General features: G+C 47.1%; 1 protein-coding gene across 4 annotated transcripts in view; it reads right to left on the reverse strand.

Annotated features, from left to right (window-relative positions):
* Positions 1–19,903, reverse strand: part of FRMD5 (FERM domain containing 5) — a 383,033-nt gene that overhangs the window by 32,491 nt on the left and 330,639 nt on the right. For all 4 annotated transcript variants that reach the window (XM_062205809.1, XM_062205811.1, XM_062205807.1 and 1 more), the window contains exons 2-5: positions 18,416–18,520; positions 14,241–14,283; positions 13,915–13,993; positions 3,260–3,357 (exon numbers count right to left, since the gene is read on the reverse strand). In XM_062205809.1, the coding sequence (XP_062061793.1) occupies positions 3,260–3,357; positions 13,915–13,993; positions 14,241–14,283; positions 18,416–18,520 (325 nt within the window). The remainder of the gene's footprint in view (positions 1–3,259; positions 3,358–13,914; positions 13,994–14,240; positions 14,284–18,415; positions 18,521–19,903) is intronic.

Raw genomic sequence — 19,903 nt, forward strand, 5'->3', positions numbered from 1 at the left:
AGATTCCCCCCCTGGGTATTCATGGAGGGACGCCCTGGTGCAGGGGAAGAACGGCTGTAACCAGAAGGCGTCACTGAGCTCAGGAGCACCGAGTCCTTAGGCGGATTTCTCAGCTCCCTGCGGACACAGGGCTCTCCTCCAGCCATCTGCAGAAGAGCTCATCTCTACCTACAGCTGCTGAGATCTCAGACAAGTGACCTCCGGGACAACAGTGGCCCAAGGTGCTCCTGGTCTGTTTCCAGGTGGGAATCCTACTTTCTCCATGTGAGGTGCTCCATGGGGACTCGCTGGGAATGACCAGGGGAAGGAGGAGATCCCAGCTGCCTGGTGGTTGCCCTCTTTGCTTCCCTGATGACAGCCACAACCATTGCAGGTGAGACGTTTAGAGAGGAGGAAAACGGGCCCTCCTCTGGTGGCATGTTGTACCCATGCCTTGTGCTTCTTCACTGTGAACCTGCTCACTGTGCTTTCCACATTATTTGGGAATTTCTATTGCTTGGCAGAAACCCTGAGCCTGAAGTCAGGGCTCATTTGAGTTTTGGAGCCACTTATTTTGATTTTATTTAGAAAGTGCCAAATAGAAAATATCATTCTTGGACGTCAAGTACATCTTTAAAGAAAAACAGAAAATGAACAAAATAAGATTGTTAGGCTAAATTTAAAGGAAAGATTAACATTTCAAACTACAGTTGTATTAGGTCAGGCTCTCTCTTTAAAAATGAAAGCAGTGGGGCGGACATTTGGCCTAACAGTTAAAGACACTGGGCCCCATGCATCCCACATGGGGAGCCTGATTGCAGCTTCCTGAAAATGCACCCTCTGGGAAGCAGCAGGCGACAGGTGACGGCTTAACTAGTTGGGTCTATGCCACTCATGTGGGGAGGCCTGGTTTGAGTTCCTGGCTCCTGGCTTTGGTGCGGTGACCATTGCAGGCATCTGGGGAGTGAATCAGTGAATAGCAGCTCTGTCTGTCAGTTTATGTCTGCTTCCATCTCTCTGCCTCTTGAATAAAAGAAGTGAAAGGGGTATCTCGGGGTACCTTAAAATTAGCAAGCACCTGTTAGACTTCCCATCTAAGTGATTTTTAAAATAGGAGTCTCAGAGGTCAAAGTGGCAATGGGCTTTCACAGTCTGTTCTTAAAAAAAGATTATTTAGGGTCTCGCATAGTGGTATAGTGGGTTAAGTTGTTGCCTGCAATGCTGGCATCTCATGTGGGCACCAATTTGAATCCTGGATGCTCCACTTTCAATCCAGCTTCCTGCTAATGGCCTGGGAAAGGCAGCAGAAAATGGGCCAGGTGCTTGGGTTCCTACACCCATGTGGGAGACTTGGAAGAAGCTCCTGGCTTTGGCCTTGCCCAGCCATGGCTATTGCAGCCATTTGGGAAATGAACCAGTGGATGGAAGATCTGTTTATCCCTCTCTTAACTCTGCCTTTTAAATAAATAAATAAATCATTTAAAAAATTATTTGAAAGAGAGGGCCGGCGCCATAGCTTAACAGGCTAATCCTCCACCTTGTGGCGCTGGCACACCAGGTTCTAGTCCCGGTTAGGGTGCTGTATTCTATCCCGGTTGCCCCTCTTCCAGGCCAGCTCTCTGCTATGGCCCGGGAAGGCAGTGGAGGATGGCCCAAGTCCTTGGGCCCTGCACCCGCATGGGAGACCAGGAGAAGCACCTGGCTCCTGGCTTCGGATCAGCGCGATGAACCAGCCGCAGCGGCCATTGGAGGGTGAACCAACAGCAAAGGAAGACCTTTCTCTCTGTCTCTCTCTCTCACTATCCACTCTGTCAAAAAAAAAAAAATTTAAAAACAAAAAATTATTTGAAAGAGAGACAGAGGGAGATCTTACATCTACTGTTTCACTCCTCATCTACTGTAGACGCCTACAATAGCTGAGGCTAGGCTAGGCTGAAGCCCAGAGCCTGTTTTGGGTCTCCCATATGGGTGGTACCGCCTTCCAAGTGTATTAGCAGGAAGCTGGGTCAGAAGTGTAGAAAAGCTGAGACTAGAACCAGGCACTCTGATATGAAATGAAGGTGTATGTCCCATGCCGCAGCTTACCCTGCTAAGCTACAATGCCTGCCTATGATGTTTACATTTTTTTTTCTTTTAAAGTCAGTGCTGCTGATATAGCTTCTTTTTAAAGATTTATTTAATATTTAATTGAAAGGCAGAGTTACAGAGAGGCAGAGGCAGAGGCAGAGATCTTCCATCTGTTGGTTCACGCCCCAAATGGCCACAATGACCAGAGCTGGACTGATCGGAAGCCAGGAGCCAGGAACCAGGAGCTTCCTCTGGGTTTTCCCATGCTGGTGCAGGGGCCCAAGGACTGCTGCTTTCCCAGGCCACAGCAGAGAACTGGATCAGAAGTGGAGCAGCCAGGACTTGAACCAGTGCCTGTATGAGATGCCGGCACTGCAGGTAGTGGCTTTAATCGCTACGCCACAGTGCCCACCCTGACTTTCACATTCTTATCATAGCTGTGATATTTCTCTTGCCACAAAGACTCTCATTTCTTATTGGCAAGCACTTTACAATTTCTCTTCACAGAGTTGCTTCTGGGAGTTCACAGATTTCCAATTAAGAGTTCAGATTCTTTGATGGAAACTTCATGATGCTAGCACTATGGTCCAAATGATCTGGTGGCAATAACAATTTCAGGCCTAAGGACCAAACAAAATCTAGGTAGTGGCACTTGAGTGTCCTTTTCATTTCATGAAAGAAGGGGACATATGTGAAGAGCTCCTCTCTCTCCCATTGTTTCGCAAAAAAAAAAAAAAAAAAAAAGTCAGTCTGGGCATCAACTGGGTAAGACTCAGCTCTTACTTATCAGCACGCTAAGGAACGTGCTTGTTACCTGGAAACACTTTCAACTTTGAGCACTCCACTGGAAGAGCTCTGAAAGAGACACCAGGAGTCCAAGATGCCTCACATCTTAAAGATGTGTGTAAAAGGACAGGAAAAAACGGATTCAGACAATTCCCTAGAGTCTCAGTAATTTTGTCAACCAAGGTGCGGGGCAAATCCTCCACGGAGGATCAGAGTTATTCCAAGGGCTGGTGTGAGACCTTCAGCACAGGTTAGGATTGGGTGTGCAGTAAGTTCTGAGCTAGAGAGTCCAGGCGAAATCCTCTAACATGGGTTCTGCTTCAGGTTAGACACTATTTAGATCCAAGAAGTAGTCATCTGTGGTAACTGAAATAATGTAATCAGTACTGAGCATGCAAAGCAAATTTATCCTGTCAAAAGTCATTACCTTGAAGGATATAAGCCGCTAACAAGGCAGCATCCGACGTTTTACAGAGGAGGCGGCCATGGTAGAGATCTCTTTTGATCTGTAGGAAGACTAAATACCTGGAGAGAAAACAGAACAAACTATAAAGGATTTTTTTTATTGCTTTAAAGACATAAATATATAATACACATCTCTCAAAATCTTTGTCAGGACATTTTCACCACTTTAAAAAAATCTCAAAACATACCATCAAACAAATACATTTTCCAATTCCCTGGAGACTCTTTCTAGTACTTCAACTTGCACTGGTTTGAGGCTCAATTCAAAACAACCTGTCAGTTCTCTTCTGTAGCTCAAAATAGAAATGGCACTTCATGGCAGAGCATGGTCGCCTCAGTGCTTGGCTTCGGAAGGAGCCAGTCCAGCCACTGCGATGCCAGGAAAGAAAACAACGCCCTCAGAGGTGAGCGAGTGGGCACCTTTCCACCTTGGGCTCTGGCTGGCGTTCCTCCCTGAGAAGCAGGGTGAAGGGTGGGTGCAGGAACCAGGCCAGGGAGGGGTTCAGCTTCTGTTTGTTAGGAGAACCTGTCCATATGTGGAAACAGCCCGCAGAGGTCAACCGGGCCTCTCCACGTTTGAATAAAGTGTAAGAAGAGGCACTGGTGAAGGAGCACAAAAATGCGGCCAGTGTCTCTTCAAATACAGAAAGCTCTCACCTCAGATGAGGCTGGAAGTGAAGACACGTATAACACGTGCTGCCTGCCAGGCTAAGTGTTCCCCTTTGTATGCACACCATCGTACCTAATTCCCATAGACATGTTGAGACAGGTGCTATTGTTATCTCCCCTTTCCAGATGAAGAAGCCAAGGCTTTAGTGGCTTCTCATGGACACGCAACTAAGGGGCTGAGCCAGGAACCACATTTAGGACTCTCAGACTCCAGAACCTGGCTCTTAGTCACTATTTCTATGACCTTCCTTGCTCTGTAAATGCTTTATATAATTTCTGTTTTTTTTATTATTTTTTATTTTTGACAGGCAGAGTGGACAGTGAGAGAGAGAGAGAGAGAGAGAGGTCTTCCTTTGCCATTGGTTCACCCTCCAATGGCTGCCGCGGCCGGTGCGCTGCAGCCGGCGTACCACACTGATCCGAAGGCAGGAGCCAGGTGCTTCTCCTGGTCTCCCATGGGGTGCAGGGCCCAAGCACTTGGGCCATCCTCCACTGCACTCCTGGGCCACAGCAGAGAGCTGGACTGGAAGAGGGGCAACCGGGACAGAATCCGGCGCCCTGACCGGGACTAGAACCCGGTGTGCCGGCGCCGCAAGGCGGAGGATTAGCCTAGTGAGCCACGGCTCCGGCCTTATAATTTCACAAGATGGAATGTAGGAGGGTGCAACGGAACTGATGACTTTTCATTCTGAAATGGCTTTACAGGGACTGTGGTCTCTGATGTTCATGATCTCAGGGATCTCCTAAAAAGAGGAAAAGGGAGCTGTCAGATTATGAAGCACATCAAGCCCCTGAATGGGTCACTTCCAAGGTGCCTTCTTGGCCAGGGAGCATCTGTGGTGATTCAAATGCATGTCCACAGGTTGGCTGATATTCTGCACTTCATGCTGTAAGGCTTGATCCCCTCTGAGTATGGGCTGGACGTCGTGACTGGCTTCCAACAACAGAGTACAGCAGAATTGAGCGACTAGCTCCCAGACAAGGTCATGAAGTCCTTGAAGCTTCCTTCTCCCCATTGCTCTCTCTGTGATTACTCTCTGCTTGAGGACACTTCCCCAGCCCTACACAAAGGTTCAAGGGTGAGGAACCAAGGCCTCCTGGGTGCCATCATCCAGCAAGGAACTCAAACTTTCTGCCACCAGCCAAGAGAGTGCACCACCTTGGAAGTGGATCCTCCAGCCCCAGTCAAACCTTCAGATGACTGCAACCCTGGCCAGCCTCCTGACTGCAACCTCATGATTGACCCTGAGCCAAACCTACAAAGCGAAGCTGCTCCTGAATTCCTGGTGCACAGAAACTCTGAGATAATGCATGTTATTTTAAGCTATGTTGTGTGTGTGTGTGTTGGGGGGGTGCTTTGTTAGACAGCCATAGATAACTACAGTATAGCTAGAGAAATAATGGAAATACGGCAAAATTCCTTTAAATTTTGCCAGTCTGAACCAAAAAGAAATTGGAGCATGTATGCACCATTGGAGGTTTCCATGCTTTTGTTTTCAGACTGAAGAATAAATCAGAGGATTCTGTGTACATTTGATCATGTAAAAATGCCCAAGAGAAATACAGCTACTGACAGCGCAGGTTCTAGGAGGTGCTAGGGAGGAGTATGTGACTCTGATAGCCTTTGACTTAAAGATTCAAATAATTAACACACAGCAATGAGAGGGCAATCCAACCTTTTCTCAGGCCTTGTGTGGCCCACACATCAGGGGCATTAGCATCAGTTGGGAGCTGATTGGAGATGCTGAGTGTTATGTACATCTTATACCTACACCTTTTAGTAAGATCTCCAGGTGATTTGTATACGGATCAAATTTTAAGAAACACTGTCCTAAGAAAGTTCAAAATCACATGAGGATCGAATGTCTTCCTCAAACCAATGGGAAGATGAATATTTCAGTTTGGGAATAAGTAAGAACTCTTTCCCCTCCACCCACCATGTTCACCAAGAAAAAGGGGAGGAAAAAAGGCATCATACAGAGTGAATAATTTAAGAAGGATCTACCAAATCAAGCTTGTTGTCACTCTGCTTCCCACAGCAAAATGCCACACGGTGTGTGGGAGCCAGCGAGCAAGCATTTTCTCTGCCTCTCACTGTTCCAACTCCTACCTTCCACAGGCTTTGGCAAGATGTGGATGCAAACCTTTTGCCCCTTCCTCAGGGATCACTCTCAGGGTCTGGATTCATGCATCACTCCTGACCTGCCTCTCTGCTTGTCTGAGTTCTCAATTTAGGGACAGTACATAGTGGGCCAAAAGAGCTAACTCAAAGGGATAACCCTGCTGTGGGCACTGAGTCCCCATTTGCAGGTGGGAATGTCCCCCTGGAGATATCAGAATCTGTGTGTGGGGGGGTGGGGGATGTTCCTGTGGCTTGAAAAAGCCCCCAGAGAGATTATGATGTGCTCCCCAAACCACCCAAGGGGACAAGCTCCTCCTCACACTGAGAACCAGTGTCTTCACATCGTTATTGATGGACATATGGCAGTGCTTCAAGCGAGCTGCAATGGAGACAAGGTGGGAGGGTGGGATTCCTCTAGACTCCTGGTGAGAAGAGAGGTCGATGGTAAGGCCATGAGCATTCTTAAGCAATGGGAAGGAGGGGCAGGTTAGCATTCTAAAGAAACAAACCACAGACTTTAGAGGGCAAAAAGAGATGAGCTCATCAAAGAATCCACCAACAGATTGGAGGGAATAGCAACATTAGGCTTCTCCATCCCTTTTCTGCCACAAACTCTGTGTTGTGCTCATTTAAGGAGCTAAGCAATGACTCAGTGTTGCTGGGCATGCAAATATATTCTGCGTGACTCACAGAGGCCTCAGACCCAATCCCAGGAGACCCCGGCATGGTCTCCCTGGCACACACAGGCCTTGGGAAGACTACGTTGTTGCCTGAGGCTCTGTCACTGGAGTCATTATGTATCGCCAGGTAAAAGATCAGCCTGCTGGGGCTGCCCCAGTGGGCAGGCTGGTTGGGTTTTCCAGTCTCAGAACCTTAGAGCTGGAGCCATGTGACTGAGCAAACAGAGGACCAGAAATTCAGAGTGACTTGTCTGAGTTGACACAGCAGCCAGAATCCAGGCCTCCTGATGCTGCGCCCAGTGTGCTTCCTACCCGTGTGGTTATTCAGTTAGTGAGGAGGTGAGAAAGAAAGTGGTCCTAAACTAAGTTGACACCAAAGAAGAGATCAGCTTTAGACTAGATTTAAGACAAGCTTGTTTCAGAAGAAATTTTTTTTTAACTTTGCTTATTCCTTCTGGTCTTCAAGAGACTTTATAACACTTCCACTAAAAAATATGTATGTATGTATGTATGTATGTATTTGAAACACAGACACACACACAGCTTCCATGCACTGGTTGGTTCTACGCCCCAAATGCCTGCAATAGCCAGGGCTGAGTCAGGCTAAAGCCAGGAGCCTGGAACTCTATACTGGTCTCCTACGTGGGTGGCAAGAAGCCAAGTACTTGGACCATCATCTGCTGCCTCCAAGGCATATTAGTCGGAAGTTGGATCAGAAGCAGAGTAGCTAGAACTCAAACCAACATTCTGCTATCGGAGGCTGGTGTCCCAAGCACTGGCTTAATCCACTGTGCCACAATAGCTGCCCCCATTTTTGTTTTAATGCTAGTATTGTCCTAAATTGATGGGAGTGTGAATCAGGATCAAATAAGTGACAGACTGAAAGAAAGCCAAGGAAAGCTCCAAGCTTTAATGCATTATGTACATCTCTCTAAATACTAGATTTGGTGTGGTATTTTCTGATATCATAAGGTAGGGAATGAATAGAGATAATTCCCGAGTTAAAGATTCTGAACTCTGGGAGGTACTGGAGTCTCTTGCAGTTTTTCCCAAAGAGCCTTTGGCCCCACCTCCCTTCCCTTGACTGTCTGCCAGTGACTTGCTCTTTTTCCTACTGTCCTTTCTCCCTTAAATATGTATAGTACGTCTTCCTCACCCATACTAGGTGGTAAGCTCGTAGGAGTCAGAGACCATGTTTTATAGACTTTAATATCCTTCTAAAGGCAGGCATGGTGAAGCAGTGGGTTCAGTCACTGCTTTAGATGTTCACATTTGCTATCAGCACATCTGGGATCAAGTCCTGCCTCAGCTTCTGATCCAGCTGCCTGCTAATGTGCCTGAAAACAGCAGAGATGGTTCAAGTACTTCAGTCCCTGACACCCACAGGGGAGACCTGGATGCTTCCTGGTTCTTGGTTCCTGGTTCTGATCTGGCCCAGCCCTGGTCGTTTGTGATTATCTGGGGAAGGAATCAGCAGATAGAGCAGATAGATGATCTCTCTCGCTCTCTCTCTCCTCTCTCTCAAACAAATAAATAAATCTTTAAAAAATGCATGAGGGGATGGCACTGTGACGCAGTGGGTAAAGCCACCTCCTGCAGTGCTGGCATCTCATATGGGTGGCTGGTTTGAGAGCTGGCCACTCCACTTTTTTTAAGTTTTATTTATTTACTTGACAGGAAGAGTTACAGTCAGTGAGAGAGAGAGAGAGACAGAGAGAAAAGTCTTCCTTCCGTTGGTTTACTCCCCAAGTGGCTGCAACGGCCGGAACTGCGCCGATCTGAAGCCAGGAGCCAGGTGCTTCCTCCTGGTCTCCCATGCGGATGCAGGGGCCCAAACATTTGGGCCATCCTCCACTGCCTTCCCAGGCCACAGCAGAGAGCTGGACTGGAAGAGGAGCAACTGGGACTAGAACTGGCGCCCATATGGGATGCTGGCACCGCAGGCGGAGGATTAACCTAGTGCATCATGGTGCCGGCCCCGCACTCCACTTCTGATCCAGCTCTCTGCTAATGTGCCTGGGAAAGCAGAAGAAGATGGCCCAAGTCCTTGGGCTCATGCACTGATGTGGGAAACCTGGAAGAAGCTCCAGGCTCCTGGCTTTGGATCAGCTCAGTTCCGGCCACTTCAGCCATTTAGGGAGTGACCCAGCAGATGGAAGACATCTCTCTCTGCCTTTCAAATAAGTAAATAAATATTTAAACTAATTTAAAAACACATGAAATTTCTCTGAACTTATTAAAAATATTCTTCTAGATGCACACATTTTGTGCCTTAGTTCATCCATCTACCCATCCGTGTCTAATATTCACTCTATGGGACAACACTGTCACAGGGTCTATTAATACAGCAGGGAACAAACTGGGGTCCCTGTTTTAGGAAGCTTACATTCCAGTGTGGGAATATAGACAACAAAATCATAACTAACAAAGCAGAACATGCTGTGTGCCCTATACTGTGCTGTTTCATATGCTCGGTCTCATGTAATCCTCACCACAACTTTGAGATAACTACCATTTTTAATACCTCTTAAGTAGATGAGGAAGTTGAGTGTTTAGAGATACTGTTGCTTGCCTTCCACATAGCTAATTAAAGAATGACCCGGGATTTGAACCCTGGTGTTTCTGATTTCTTACCCCAGGGCTTGGCAAACTACAGCCCATTGCCATAACTTCCAATGAAACCAAATTTTACTGGAACACAGTTATGTTCATTCATTTATGTATCATCCATGGCTGCTTTCACACTACAATGACAGAACTGAGTAGTTGCAATAGAGACCATATGGCTCAAGAGCATAAAATACTTTCTATCTGGTCCTTTACAGAAAGTTTGTTGATTCATTTTAGCCTAATCTAGGCTCAAATGATGTTCACTGAAAGAATAATTAACCAAATGGCCCTATTCCTTCATGTATATATTCATTCATTCTATTAACTTTTTTTTTGAGTACCTTCTGTGTGTCAGACATTCCTGCTTCCTTCTAAGATGTGGCTCCATCTGCACTGTTTCCTTCTATTTCTTGATCTTTCCAAAGAGTTCATACACCTGCAGTCTCTGTTGAAAGCTAAATCTGGTGCCTAATCCCCCATTGTCTGCCTTGTTTCGAGCCGAGAAAAGAAAATCTATTTATTACTTTAAAAAATGACAAAAGAAATTCATCAGGATTTGGAAACTAAATTTATCATCTGGGAAGAATCCAAAAGATAAATCAAAGCACAGTTCTTTACTTCCTACCTCATCCCTTTCTCTCAGCCTGGCTTTATGGGAATGGCCAAGACAGCAGTGAAATTTAGGGCCAATATTGCCAGGAGAAAACACACTGACAGCTAAATTAGTTTGGCAGCAAGGTGGGATGAAGGGCTCTCAGCCAGGAATGGATTACAGGTCTTGAGTGAAGCCGGGGCAGGTAGCCACTCTCTTAAGATCAGCAGCGAAATGAATGAGCAGAAAGATGTAGCTAATCCCATGGCCTTGCAGAATGCCTCAGAGTGGGGGAGACACTGAAACTACAAATCAGGCCCAGGCACTCTGTGGCTCTGCACTTCTAACAGTTGCAAATAGGGGAAGAAGGCTAGTGAAGTGGAAAGTGAGGGAAAAGTTGACCACACACGTGCAGATGAGAGAGGAGCTCATACACTTTGAAGTTAGCTGACTTAGTGAGAGGCCTGGCCATGGTCTTATTGCCATGTGTACATGGACCATGAAATCAACCTGGCAGCAAACATTTTGAGCCTTTGCTCAGTGAAAGGATCATTGGGGGTGTATCAAGAAGTGTATGACATTATAGTGGTTAATCCACCCAGTAATTCTATCAAGTAGATATTACTATCCCCATTTTATAAACTGAGGAATCCAAAGGTCACAGAAGTTAAATATCTTACATACAAGGCCACATAGTCAAGAAGTGACGTAAGTAGGATCTGAGCTTCCTGGTGTATGCTGCTTCTTGGGTAAGAGGGTATGTACATGGGGCTGGCTTTGTAGCGTAGCCAGTTAAGCCCCTGCCTGCAGTGCCAGCATCCCATGTGGGTATGGGTTGGAGTCCCAGATGCCCACTTCCAATCCAGCTCCCTGCTAATGTGCCTGGGAAAGCAGAAGATGTTGGCTCAAGTTCTTGGGCTCCTGTACCCACGTGGGAGACCTGGAGGAAGTTCCTGCTTTGGCCTGGCCCAGCCCCAGCTGTTGCGGCCATTTGGGGAGTGAGCCTGTGAAAGAAGGCCTCTCTCTGTCTCTTCCTCTCTTTCTCTGTAACTCTGTCTTTCAAATATATAAAAGAAATCTAAAAAAAAGAAGGTATGTACATTAATATAACAGTGACACTTGATTTAGAAAACTGTATTATTAAGAGTTCCTTTTTTTTTTTAAGAGTTCCTTTTAAGGTCCACAATAACCATGTATTTTTGTCCTGTTGTCAAATCAGAAAGCCATGTGTCTGTGGTAAGCTCACTGGCAGCACAACTGAGTTGTATCAGATCTACCCCTCTCACTACCACTGTGGCCCAGTGAAGTGGAGATAGTTGGTGTTAAGAGGTGAGGTCTAGGAGATTAATAAAGGATATGGTTTTTTGTTTGTTTGTTTGTTTTTTGTTTTGTTTTTTTTTGTTTGTTTGTTTTTTGACAGGCAGAGTGGACAGTGAGAGAGAGAGACAGAGAGAAAGGTCTTCCTTTTGCCGTTGGTTCACCCTCCAATGGCCGCCGCGGTAGGCGCACTGCGCCGGCGCACCGCGCCGATCCGATGGCAGGAGCCAGGTGCTTATCCTGGTCTCCCATGGGGTGCAGGGCCCAAGCACCTGGGCCATCCTCCACTGCACTCCTGGGCCACAGCAGAGAGCTGGCCTGGAAGAGGGGCAACTGGGACAGAATCTGGCGCCCCAACCGGGACCAGAACCTGGTGTGCTGGCACTGCTAGGCGGAGGATTAGCCTGTTGAGCCACAGTGCCGGCCAGGATATGTTAAGTTTGCTGCCATATGTGGACAGCAGTGCAGACATAGCACCGCTGTCAACAGACAGGGAGAGAAGCTCAGAGCTAAGGCAGACACTCTGGAGGTCATGAGTGGTGCAGGCTTGTGCTGTGACAAAACTTTTTGTTTTTGCTAAACATAGTGGTTCTATCCCCCATTCACCTGCTTAAAGTCACAGGATCGCTCATTAACATGAGTGGAGTTGGTTTTCAGAAGCAAAATGGGAGCCAAATCCATTTCCATGTTTATGAGCATGGCCTAGAGTTTCTATGCTCAGTAAGGAGCATGAGGGGCCTGCACTGTTAAGCTACCACCTATAATGCTGGCATCCCATGTGAGTATCAATTCAAGTTCCAGCTTCTCAACTTTCGATTCAGTTCACTGATAATGCACTGGGGAATGCAGAAGATGACCTAAGTGCCTGGAACTCTGCCACTCAGGTGTGAGAGGTATGGAGTTTCAGGCTCCTGGCTTTAGCCTGGCCCACACCTAGCCATTGCGGCCATTTGGAGAGTGAACCAGCAGATGGAAGATCTCTCTCTCTCCCCCTCTTTCTCTGCCTTTCAAATGGATGGATGGATGGATGGATGGATGGATAGATAGATCTATCTATCTTTAAAAAAATAGGGACTGAGGCCAGTGTTGTTGGCATAGTGGGTAAAGCTGCCGCCTGAAGTGCCTGCATCCCATATGGGCGCTGGTTCAAGTCCCAGCTGCTCTACTTCCCATCCAACTCTCTGCCCAAGTTCCTGGGCTCCTGCACCCATGTAGGAGCCCCGGAAGAAGCTCCTGCCTCCAGGCTTCGGACTGCGACCATCTGGGGAGTGAACCAGCAGGAGGAAGACCTCTCCCCGCCTCCCCAAACTGCCCCCCCCCCCAGCTTTCTCTCTGCCTCTCTGCCTTTCAAATAAATAAATAAATCTTGAATAAATAAATAAATAAAAGGAACATGAAGTTCTAGGGGCTTCAGAGCAGGTGGGTGCACACTGCCCTGTGTATTTGTGGGAAACAGATCCTGATTCCACCAGAAGAGGATTCCCATTAATCTTCCCAGGGCAGCACAGGGAAAAGACATTTTCCTCTCCTGTACCACTTCACTCTCTTTTTCCCCCATTTCCTGGTTTCCTTTCTTAGAGAAGCTTCTGTAGCTCCTTCACCGTACTTTTCACTTCATAAAGCTAGTAGCATGCTCTTTGGAACAGGAAATGAAGATAATCCCATATTGTTTCTTCCTTTTCTCCTACTCTTTCCTTGATATTTCCCCCATAAAATTCAGAATCTCGAAGTAGACCTCAAAGCCTTATGAGACAGTCATGTAGACTTGCAACAACCTCACTCCCATCTTCACCATCCCCAAGGTTTTAGGGAGGGATGAGGGCTGGAAGTGACACCTGTTCCTCAGTTCTGAGATTCCTGGGCATCACCCTTTCACCTATGACCCTACCTGCTACAAGGTAACATCAAAGATCGGTTTTAGCAAAATGAAGTATTTCTAATACAAAAGCTAGGGATCCCTGTTACAGAGAATTCCTGAATCTCTGAAGTGACTTTCAGGTGTACAAAACCTGAAGCTCCTATCTGTTGACCCTCCTTTAGGATGACTCGGGCACAGAGGTTCTTTGTCATATCTCCTGGATGAGATAGGATTCAGCCCACACAGCTGTCTGCCTTCCATAGAACATGATCCCCACAATAAAGATTTATCATGGACCTGATCTGACCCGTCAGAGTTTACCCACTTGGATTTAAAGTTCTCAGTATTTCCCAGCTTGCCTTTTAGCATCATGCCTTAGTGGTTAACCATGCCACTGGAATCTATGTTCAACCTCCATAATAAGCTGCAACCCAGCCCTCTCTAAAAATGTCCACAGTGGCCACATCATAAGAAAAAAAAACCCCTATAATTAATTAGTTATTCCTGCTTTCCTTGAGAGTGATCAGTTAGAGATGAAGTGTTCACTCATCTTTAAGGAAAGTAGCTCACTCTGTTCCAATTCCTCTGAAGGGTGAACAGAGGAGAAAGCAGGTGGCAATGAAATGTAGAATTGGGTTATATTTAGGAAGAGCTCCTGGCCTATAGGAGTTTGCAGCTTCTAAATCAGAAGATCTTAGAGGTCACAGTGTCCTTCCTCAGTCCTCCCCATCACGTCTCAGTGGCTAGGGGGCCGTGTGCTCAACCTCACCTGGTTATTTCTTCTTTCAGGGCAGCAGGGTCTGCTGGGTAAAATTTCACACGGAAGCACATGGTGAATGGAGGCTGGGCTGCAGAGAAAAAGAGGTGTCCATCAACGGAGAGCCTCTCCCGGAAGATGAGCAGACTCCCCTCCCTGCCAGCAAGCATGGGTCTCGGAACCATCAGAAGAACCTCTTCCCACGTGTAGGGCTGACTCATACCCAGAAGAGCGGGAAATTACCTATGTGGACCAAGCTGTGTTACATATGGGAGTTGTCATTCCACCCGCCCCCACCCCAGGGGTGAGGTTTCCGTGTTTTCATGGAGAACACTTACATCTCAGCTGCTTCACCACGGACTTGGTAAACTCCAACCAATGCTGAAAACAGAACACAGAGTATGAAACCTCTAATGAGAAGCAGTGTCAAACACAACTTGTTGTACCCAGTTTAAATGACTAGACAGATTGTAGCCTAGGGTGAAAGCAGCCCCAAAGCTCGTGAAATATAGCTTTGGAGAGTAAAGAGTCATGTGATTTTCTGAAATAAGCTCCCTATGGAACCAGCTGTGAAGGGGGGAGCAGTTCCAGCTTCAGATGCCATTTCTGGGCCTCCCTGGAATGCTGCCTTCTACTGCACGATGCCAACGTCCTGAGCCATGTTTTTAGGGTGCCAGCAGGCACGAGTGACTGCCCGTATGTGTGGTGGGGACAAAGGCCCATCTGGCTTCAATGCAGGAGGAACACTGACTTTGATGGGCACTGTGGGTCTGTGCTATGTGCCAACTTTTTTTTTTTTTTTTTTCAGAAGAGAGAGGCTAGAGTCTGTTGGTAGCAACTAGAGTATCGACAAGTGGAAACTGCATGAACGGAGTGAAGGCAGGGATGGCTTCTCAAACATCTTTGACTAACACAGGTCTTGCCAGCCCTTGTGTGAAACAACATGGACTCAGGATCCCTTGGCATCCAGGGATGTTTAAAATCTCGGAGTCTCCCAAGATAACAAACCACAAACAAATGTATAGAATAGTATGCTGTTTCCCTTGGATTTTCACAGAGGCAGATACAGTGGCAAAGACATTTTTTGCTACAGTACTTATGTTTGGAGACAGGAAGCAATGAGATCATTCTGTATCTGTTTCAAAATTCTAATGAATTGATAAAATTCATTATTGATATTTATTGCTTTTATGCTATTCGGGAACCATGTCAATTTGCAGAGAGCTAAACGTGCTATTATTTGGGGGGTTTGTGTAGAAGTAGCTGAAGGCCACTAGATGTGAGGTCAGTGAGGGCAGAAAACTGTCTTCTCCACCACTACTCCACTGGTGCACAGGTTCAGTACATAGCTGTTGAATGGCAAAGGGGCTGGGTCCACACTTCCCTCTTTTCTGGCTACATTCAGTTAGCATAACATCCTGGCAGGCTCTCCTTCTGGCAGGAAATCAGCCAGGGCCATGCAGACAGCATCCTGGCCTCCCTCGGCTCCCAGCTCTCACCTTCTGGGATGGGCCGTGGGTCATGCAGTTAATGGACCCACTAAGAGCCAGTTCTTCCGTCAGCTCTGCATGGATAATCTGGGTTGACATTCTGCTCTCTTGCTTCCTCTGATCTGAGTTCCCACGAGGCTGGCAACTCATTATAGCCACTCAATGTGGTTAAGAGGTCCTTCTCACATTACACGGCCCACCGCGGCTCCGCTTCACGGGGAGGCAAAGGCAAGAGATGAAATTGCAGAGAAACAACTGGGGTTCCAGGCTGTGCCTGTGAGGGTGGAGGAGGCCTTCTGCTCAGAGCACACCAGAACTGTGTACAGGTAAGCAGAGCACAGCAAGTGCCAGGAACTCAGTAAATAGAATTCCCCTAGACATTAGATGGGTGGATTAAAAGAACGAAACAAAGGAAGACAAACATTTGGAGGAATGACTATGAGTGAGATGCATTATCAGCAGAGGGTGGATGGAGCTGAATGACAAAAAGCTATTCCTCTTGGCAATAGCTGTAAAGAAGACATTAGTTTGTACTGTAGTGAGGGCTCAAGACAAGACTCAGGCTAGCAGAGATTAGGAAGGGGGTGGGAAAGGAGAGTAATGCCACATCTGCTTGTCCAAGGATGTTAAGGATCTAGTAGAAAACTAATGAGAAGATCCAAAGAATACAGTCATGGCCAAAGTTCCCTTTTGTAGCTACGTGGCTAACTCTAGGTCCCATGATCACCAGCAAACTGCCAATCTGGGATGGGGGAGGAAAAGACAATTCAGAGGAGGATTTCTTTCCTATGTGGGTAAATGGGCCAGTGTGGCAGCTTTCACATTCTGAGGGCTGGAAAGGGTACAAAGGACAGGCTGAATGCAGCAGAGGTGCTGGCAAGAGCAGGAACAGCAGGGAGGGAGGGAGGCAGCTCCCCCAGAAGAGATCAGGAAAGTTCTCAGACACCTGGGGGCTCCCGCAGAGCCAGCAGCGATGTAAGATGGATGTGACTGCATTGTAATCCAGCAAAGCTGGTTTATTTTCGGGTCTTACACCAGGCAAGAGCCAAGGAAATCACCTCTGTCTCCAGCATGAATCAACGGATCTAAGAAAATACTTAAAAAAAAAATATTTGGAAATCCTGAAAGACAGAAACACAGATTTTCTATCCATTGGTTCACTCCCCAAATGCCACATCAAAGCCAGGAGCCTGCAACTCAATCCTGATCCCCCATGTGGGTGGCAGGCACACAAGTATTTGAGCCATCACCTGCTGCTGGCTCCCAGGGAGCACGTTAGCAGGAAGCTGGAATCAGAAGCAGAGCCGGGACTTGAACCCAGGCACTCTGACATGGGACGTGGGCATTGCAAGAGGCCTCCTATCTGTGAAGACAAATACTCACCCCAGAACAACTCTTTACAGGCCCATTTCCCTGCAACCCCTGGGTACACTCTAACAAGCCTCTCTGCTCTCCCTAACCCCTCCTTGGAGGCCCAGAATCACACGCGGTTCTGAGGCATTCAGTTATGAATTCAGCAAGAAATCTGAGAAACCATCCAGGTTGCAGAGTCGGGCAGCTCTGAGCTCACCAGACTGGCTTTGCCACTTGACCTGGGCAATTTATTTAACCTGAGATTTTAATGTACACGTCTGGAGAGTGGGTATTGGAATTTTGGATACAATTCTTGTTTGTATCAAGGACTAAATTCAATGATATACTTCAAGCCTAGTGCCCAGTATATTTCACAGTAATATACATGGGTACTTAAAAAATTACATGGAAGATGGATTTAAAAGATAAGTTCATCATGTTGCAAACATTTTTAAACACATGCCTATGTGGGGGTCCTCAAAAAAATTCATAGAAAATGTGTATTATGGAAAACTATCAGGACCGGTGCTGCGGTACAGTGTGGTAAAGTCCCATATGGGTGCTGGTTTGAGTCCCAACTGCTCCACTTAAGATCCAGCTCTCTGGGAAAGCAGTAGAGGATGGCCCAAGTCTTTGGGCCCCTGCACCTACTTGGGAGACCCAGAAGAAGCTCCTGGGTCCTGGCTTTGGATCAACTCAGCTCTGGCCATTGTGGCCATCTGGAGAGTGAACCAGCAGATAGAAGACCTTTCTCTCTCTCTCTCTCTGCATAACTCTGACTTTCAAATAGATAAATAAATCTTAAAAAAAAAAAAAAGGATAGTCCTTGTCACTCATCATAACGAGGTATAGTAAGTGCTATGATAGGGATAGTAGAAGGCACATGTGGGTCCATAGGAGGGTCCCTAATATACAAAGGAGATTAGGAAAGACTTCCTGGAAGAATGCAAAGTTCCGGCTAAGACTTTAAGTACAAAAAGGAGTTAGCCAGAAGAAACGTGTAGAGCGTGGACAAGTGAGGAAAAGCAGAAGAGTGTCCCAGGCAGGTGAGCTATATAGATGAAGGCCTTGAAAATAAAGAAAGCATGACATGCCCAGAGGGCCACAATAATGTCTGGCTGGACCACACCAAGGGAGATGAAGGTGGAAATGGATGCAGGGGCCTAGGGATAATGAACCTGTTCTTGCCTATTGTCTGAAACATCACAGTCCTTGTGAATACCGTGTCTGTAGAGCTGCAAGAACTGCAGGATTTGCAAGGTGCTTAGAGGCCTGTGCCAGCTGAGCTCTAACTCCATCCTGCCTGGAGTGGGTTGGTATGGCACCTGGGGCGGGGCCCTTCCTAACCAGAATAATGTGGTCCAGCCCACTTACTGGAAAGCAGGTAGGAGAGACTCACACTGTGGTGTAGGCTGTGACACTACAACACTAGCCTGGCCACTCTGCCTTCAACTGGGCAACTGTGGGCATCCAGAAAATGATGGGCTTCTCTGAGTCGCTCTAGCGAGGGGCCTTCCAGGTAATGCTATGATTTGAAGAGATGACACTCAGCTGCTGGGTCTGGCTATCCCTGACTTCTGAGGTGAAACTCCAAACATGAGTGATGGCTCAAGGCCTCAGGTTTACTGACTAACCCTGTCCTCCCCCTGTGCTTTTGAATGTCGACTTACCCGCTGCTTATCTGGGTCCACAAAGCGGATTCCAAAATAGTCTTTCTCAAGTAGGTTCAGGTGGTGGCAAAGAAGGTCGAACAGGTACTGGCCTTTGGCATCTCTCTGCAAAAAAAGAGCAAGTTCCATGAAGAAATGAGTGAGTTTCTGCAGTATAACCCTGTTTTTATAAGTCCCTAAAGATTATGTATCACTGCTGCATGTAGGCATGAAAGCAGCACGTGTCTGTACCCATGTCTGCGTGTTCTGAATTGTGATGCGTAGGAAGTCTGAGGTGTTTAGCCCCTGAAAGGATCCAAGAGCCCTCCCACCACAAGGAGATCGGGAAAGCTGGAGTAGGGACAGGGAAGCCCAGCTCCAATCAGGGGTGCAGAGCACCTGGGCCACAGATGGGATAAGGCTGGAAATCACTTGGTTTGGCCTGCCAAGGCAACTGCAGGCAGGACTCAAAATTCACTAAGTCCACAACAGGCTGATTTTTAAGCTGATTATTTCATATGGCCTGTGAATGATGCTGTAAATATCCAAACAGGCAGAAAAAGTTCCCCATCCCTGTGTAAGTAGAAAGTTTCCTTGAACTAGTGGGAGAATGGCAGTGCAGTCTATAGCAGTAATTCACCAAGTACAGCTAGCTCTGCCAATCAAGTGTAAAGTTGTACTCCTATCACCAAGTCCACAGGACAAGCTACCACTCTCTCACCTGGATCAGCTTCCCTCACAGCCTTCTAACTGATTTTCTGTTTTTGCTCTTGCCTTAGTCCATTCTTCACACAGCAACCAGGGCGAGCACAATTTAAACTTTTTTTTTTTTTCTGAGTATGTAATACAGGCACATTCTTATTATACAGAAACATACAGAGGGTTACATTAGAAAGAGTAAGCCTGGGGCCAGCATTGTGGAAAGCGGATTAAGCTACCGCCTGCAATTCTGCTAATGTGCCTGGGAAAGCAGCGGAGGATGGCCCGAGTGCTTGGGCTCCTTCCACTCACACGGAAGACCCAGATGGAGTACCTGGCTCTTGGCTTTGGCCTGGCCCAGCCCTGGCCATCGCAGCCATTTGGGGAGTAAACCAGCAGATGGAGGCTCTCTCTCTCTCTCTCCTATCTCTGTCACTCTGCCTTTCAAATAAATATCTTCTTTTAAAAAAAAAGAGTAAGCCTTCCTTCTCCCTTAGTCACCTTGTGTACCTCCCTGGCCCATTCCATCCCCTGGTTTATTCCCAAGTGGATGCAGGGGCCCAAGGACTTGGGCCATCCTCCATTGCTTTCCTGGGCCATAGCAGAGAACTGGATTTGAACTGGAGCAGCTAGGACACAAACCAGTGCCTGTGTGGGATACCAGCACTACAGATGGTGGCTTTACCCACTATGCCACAGTGCCAGCCCCTCTAACATTTTTAGACTCTGAACTGTTGGATTTTTTTCCTCCTACTGTGGATAAATCCTTCAGTAACAGTAGATACAAACAGGCCTCCCAATTTTTAACTT

This window comes from Lepus europaeus, chromosome 11, assembly GCF_033115175.1.
Source record: "Lepus europaeus isolate LE1 chromosome 11, mLepTim1.pri, whole genome shotgun sequence".
In the NCBI taxonomy this organism is placed as follows: Eukaryota; Metazoa; Chordata; class Mammalia; order Lagomorpha; family Leporidae; genus Lepus; species Lepus europaeus.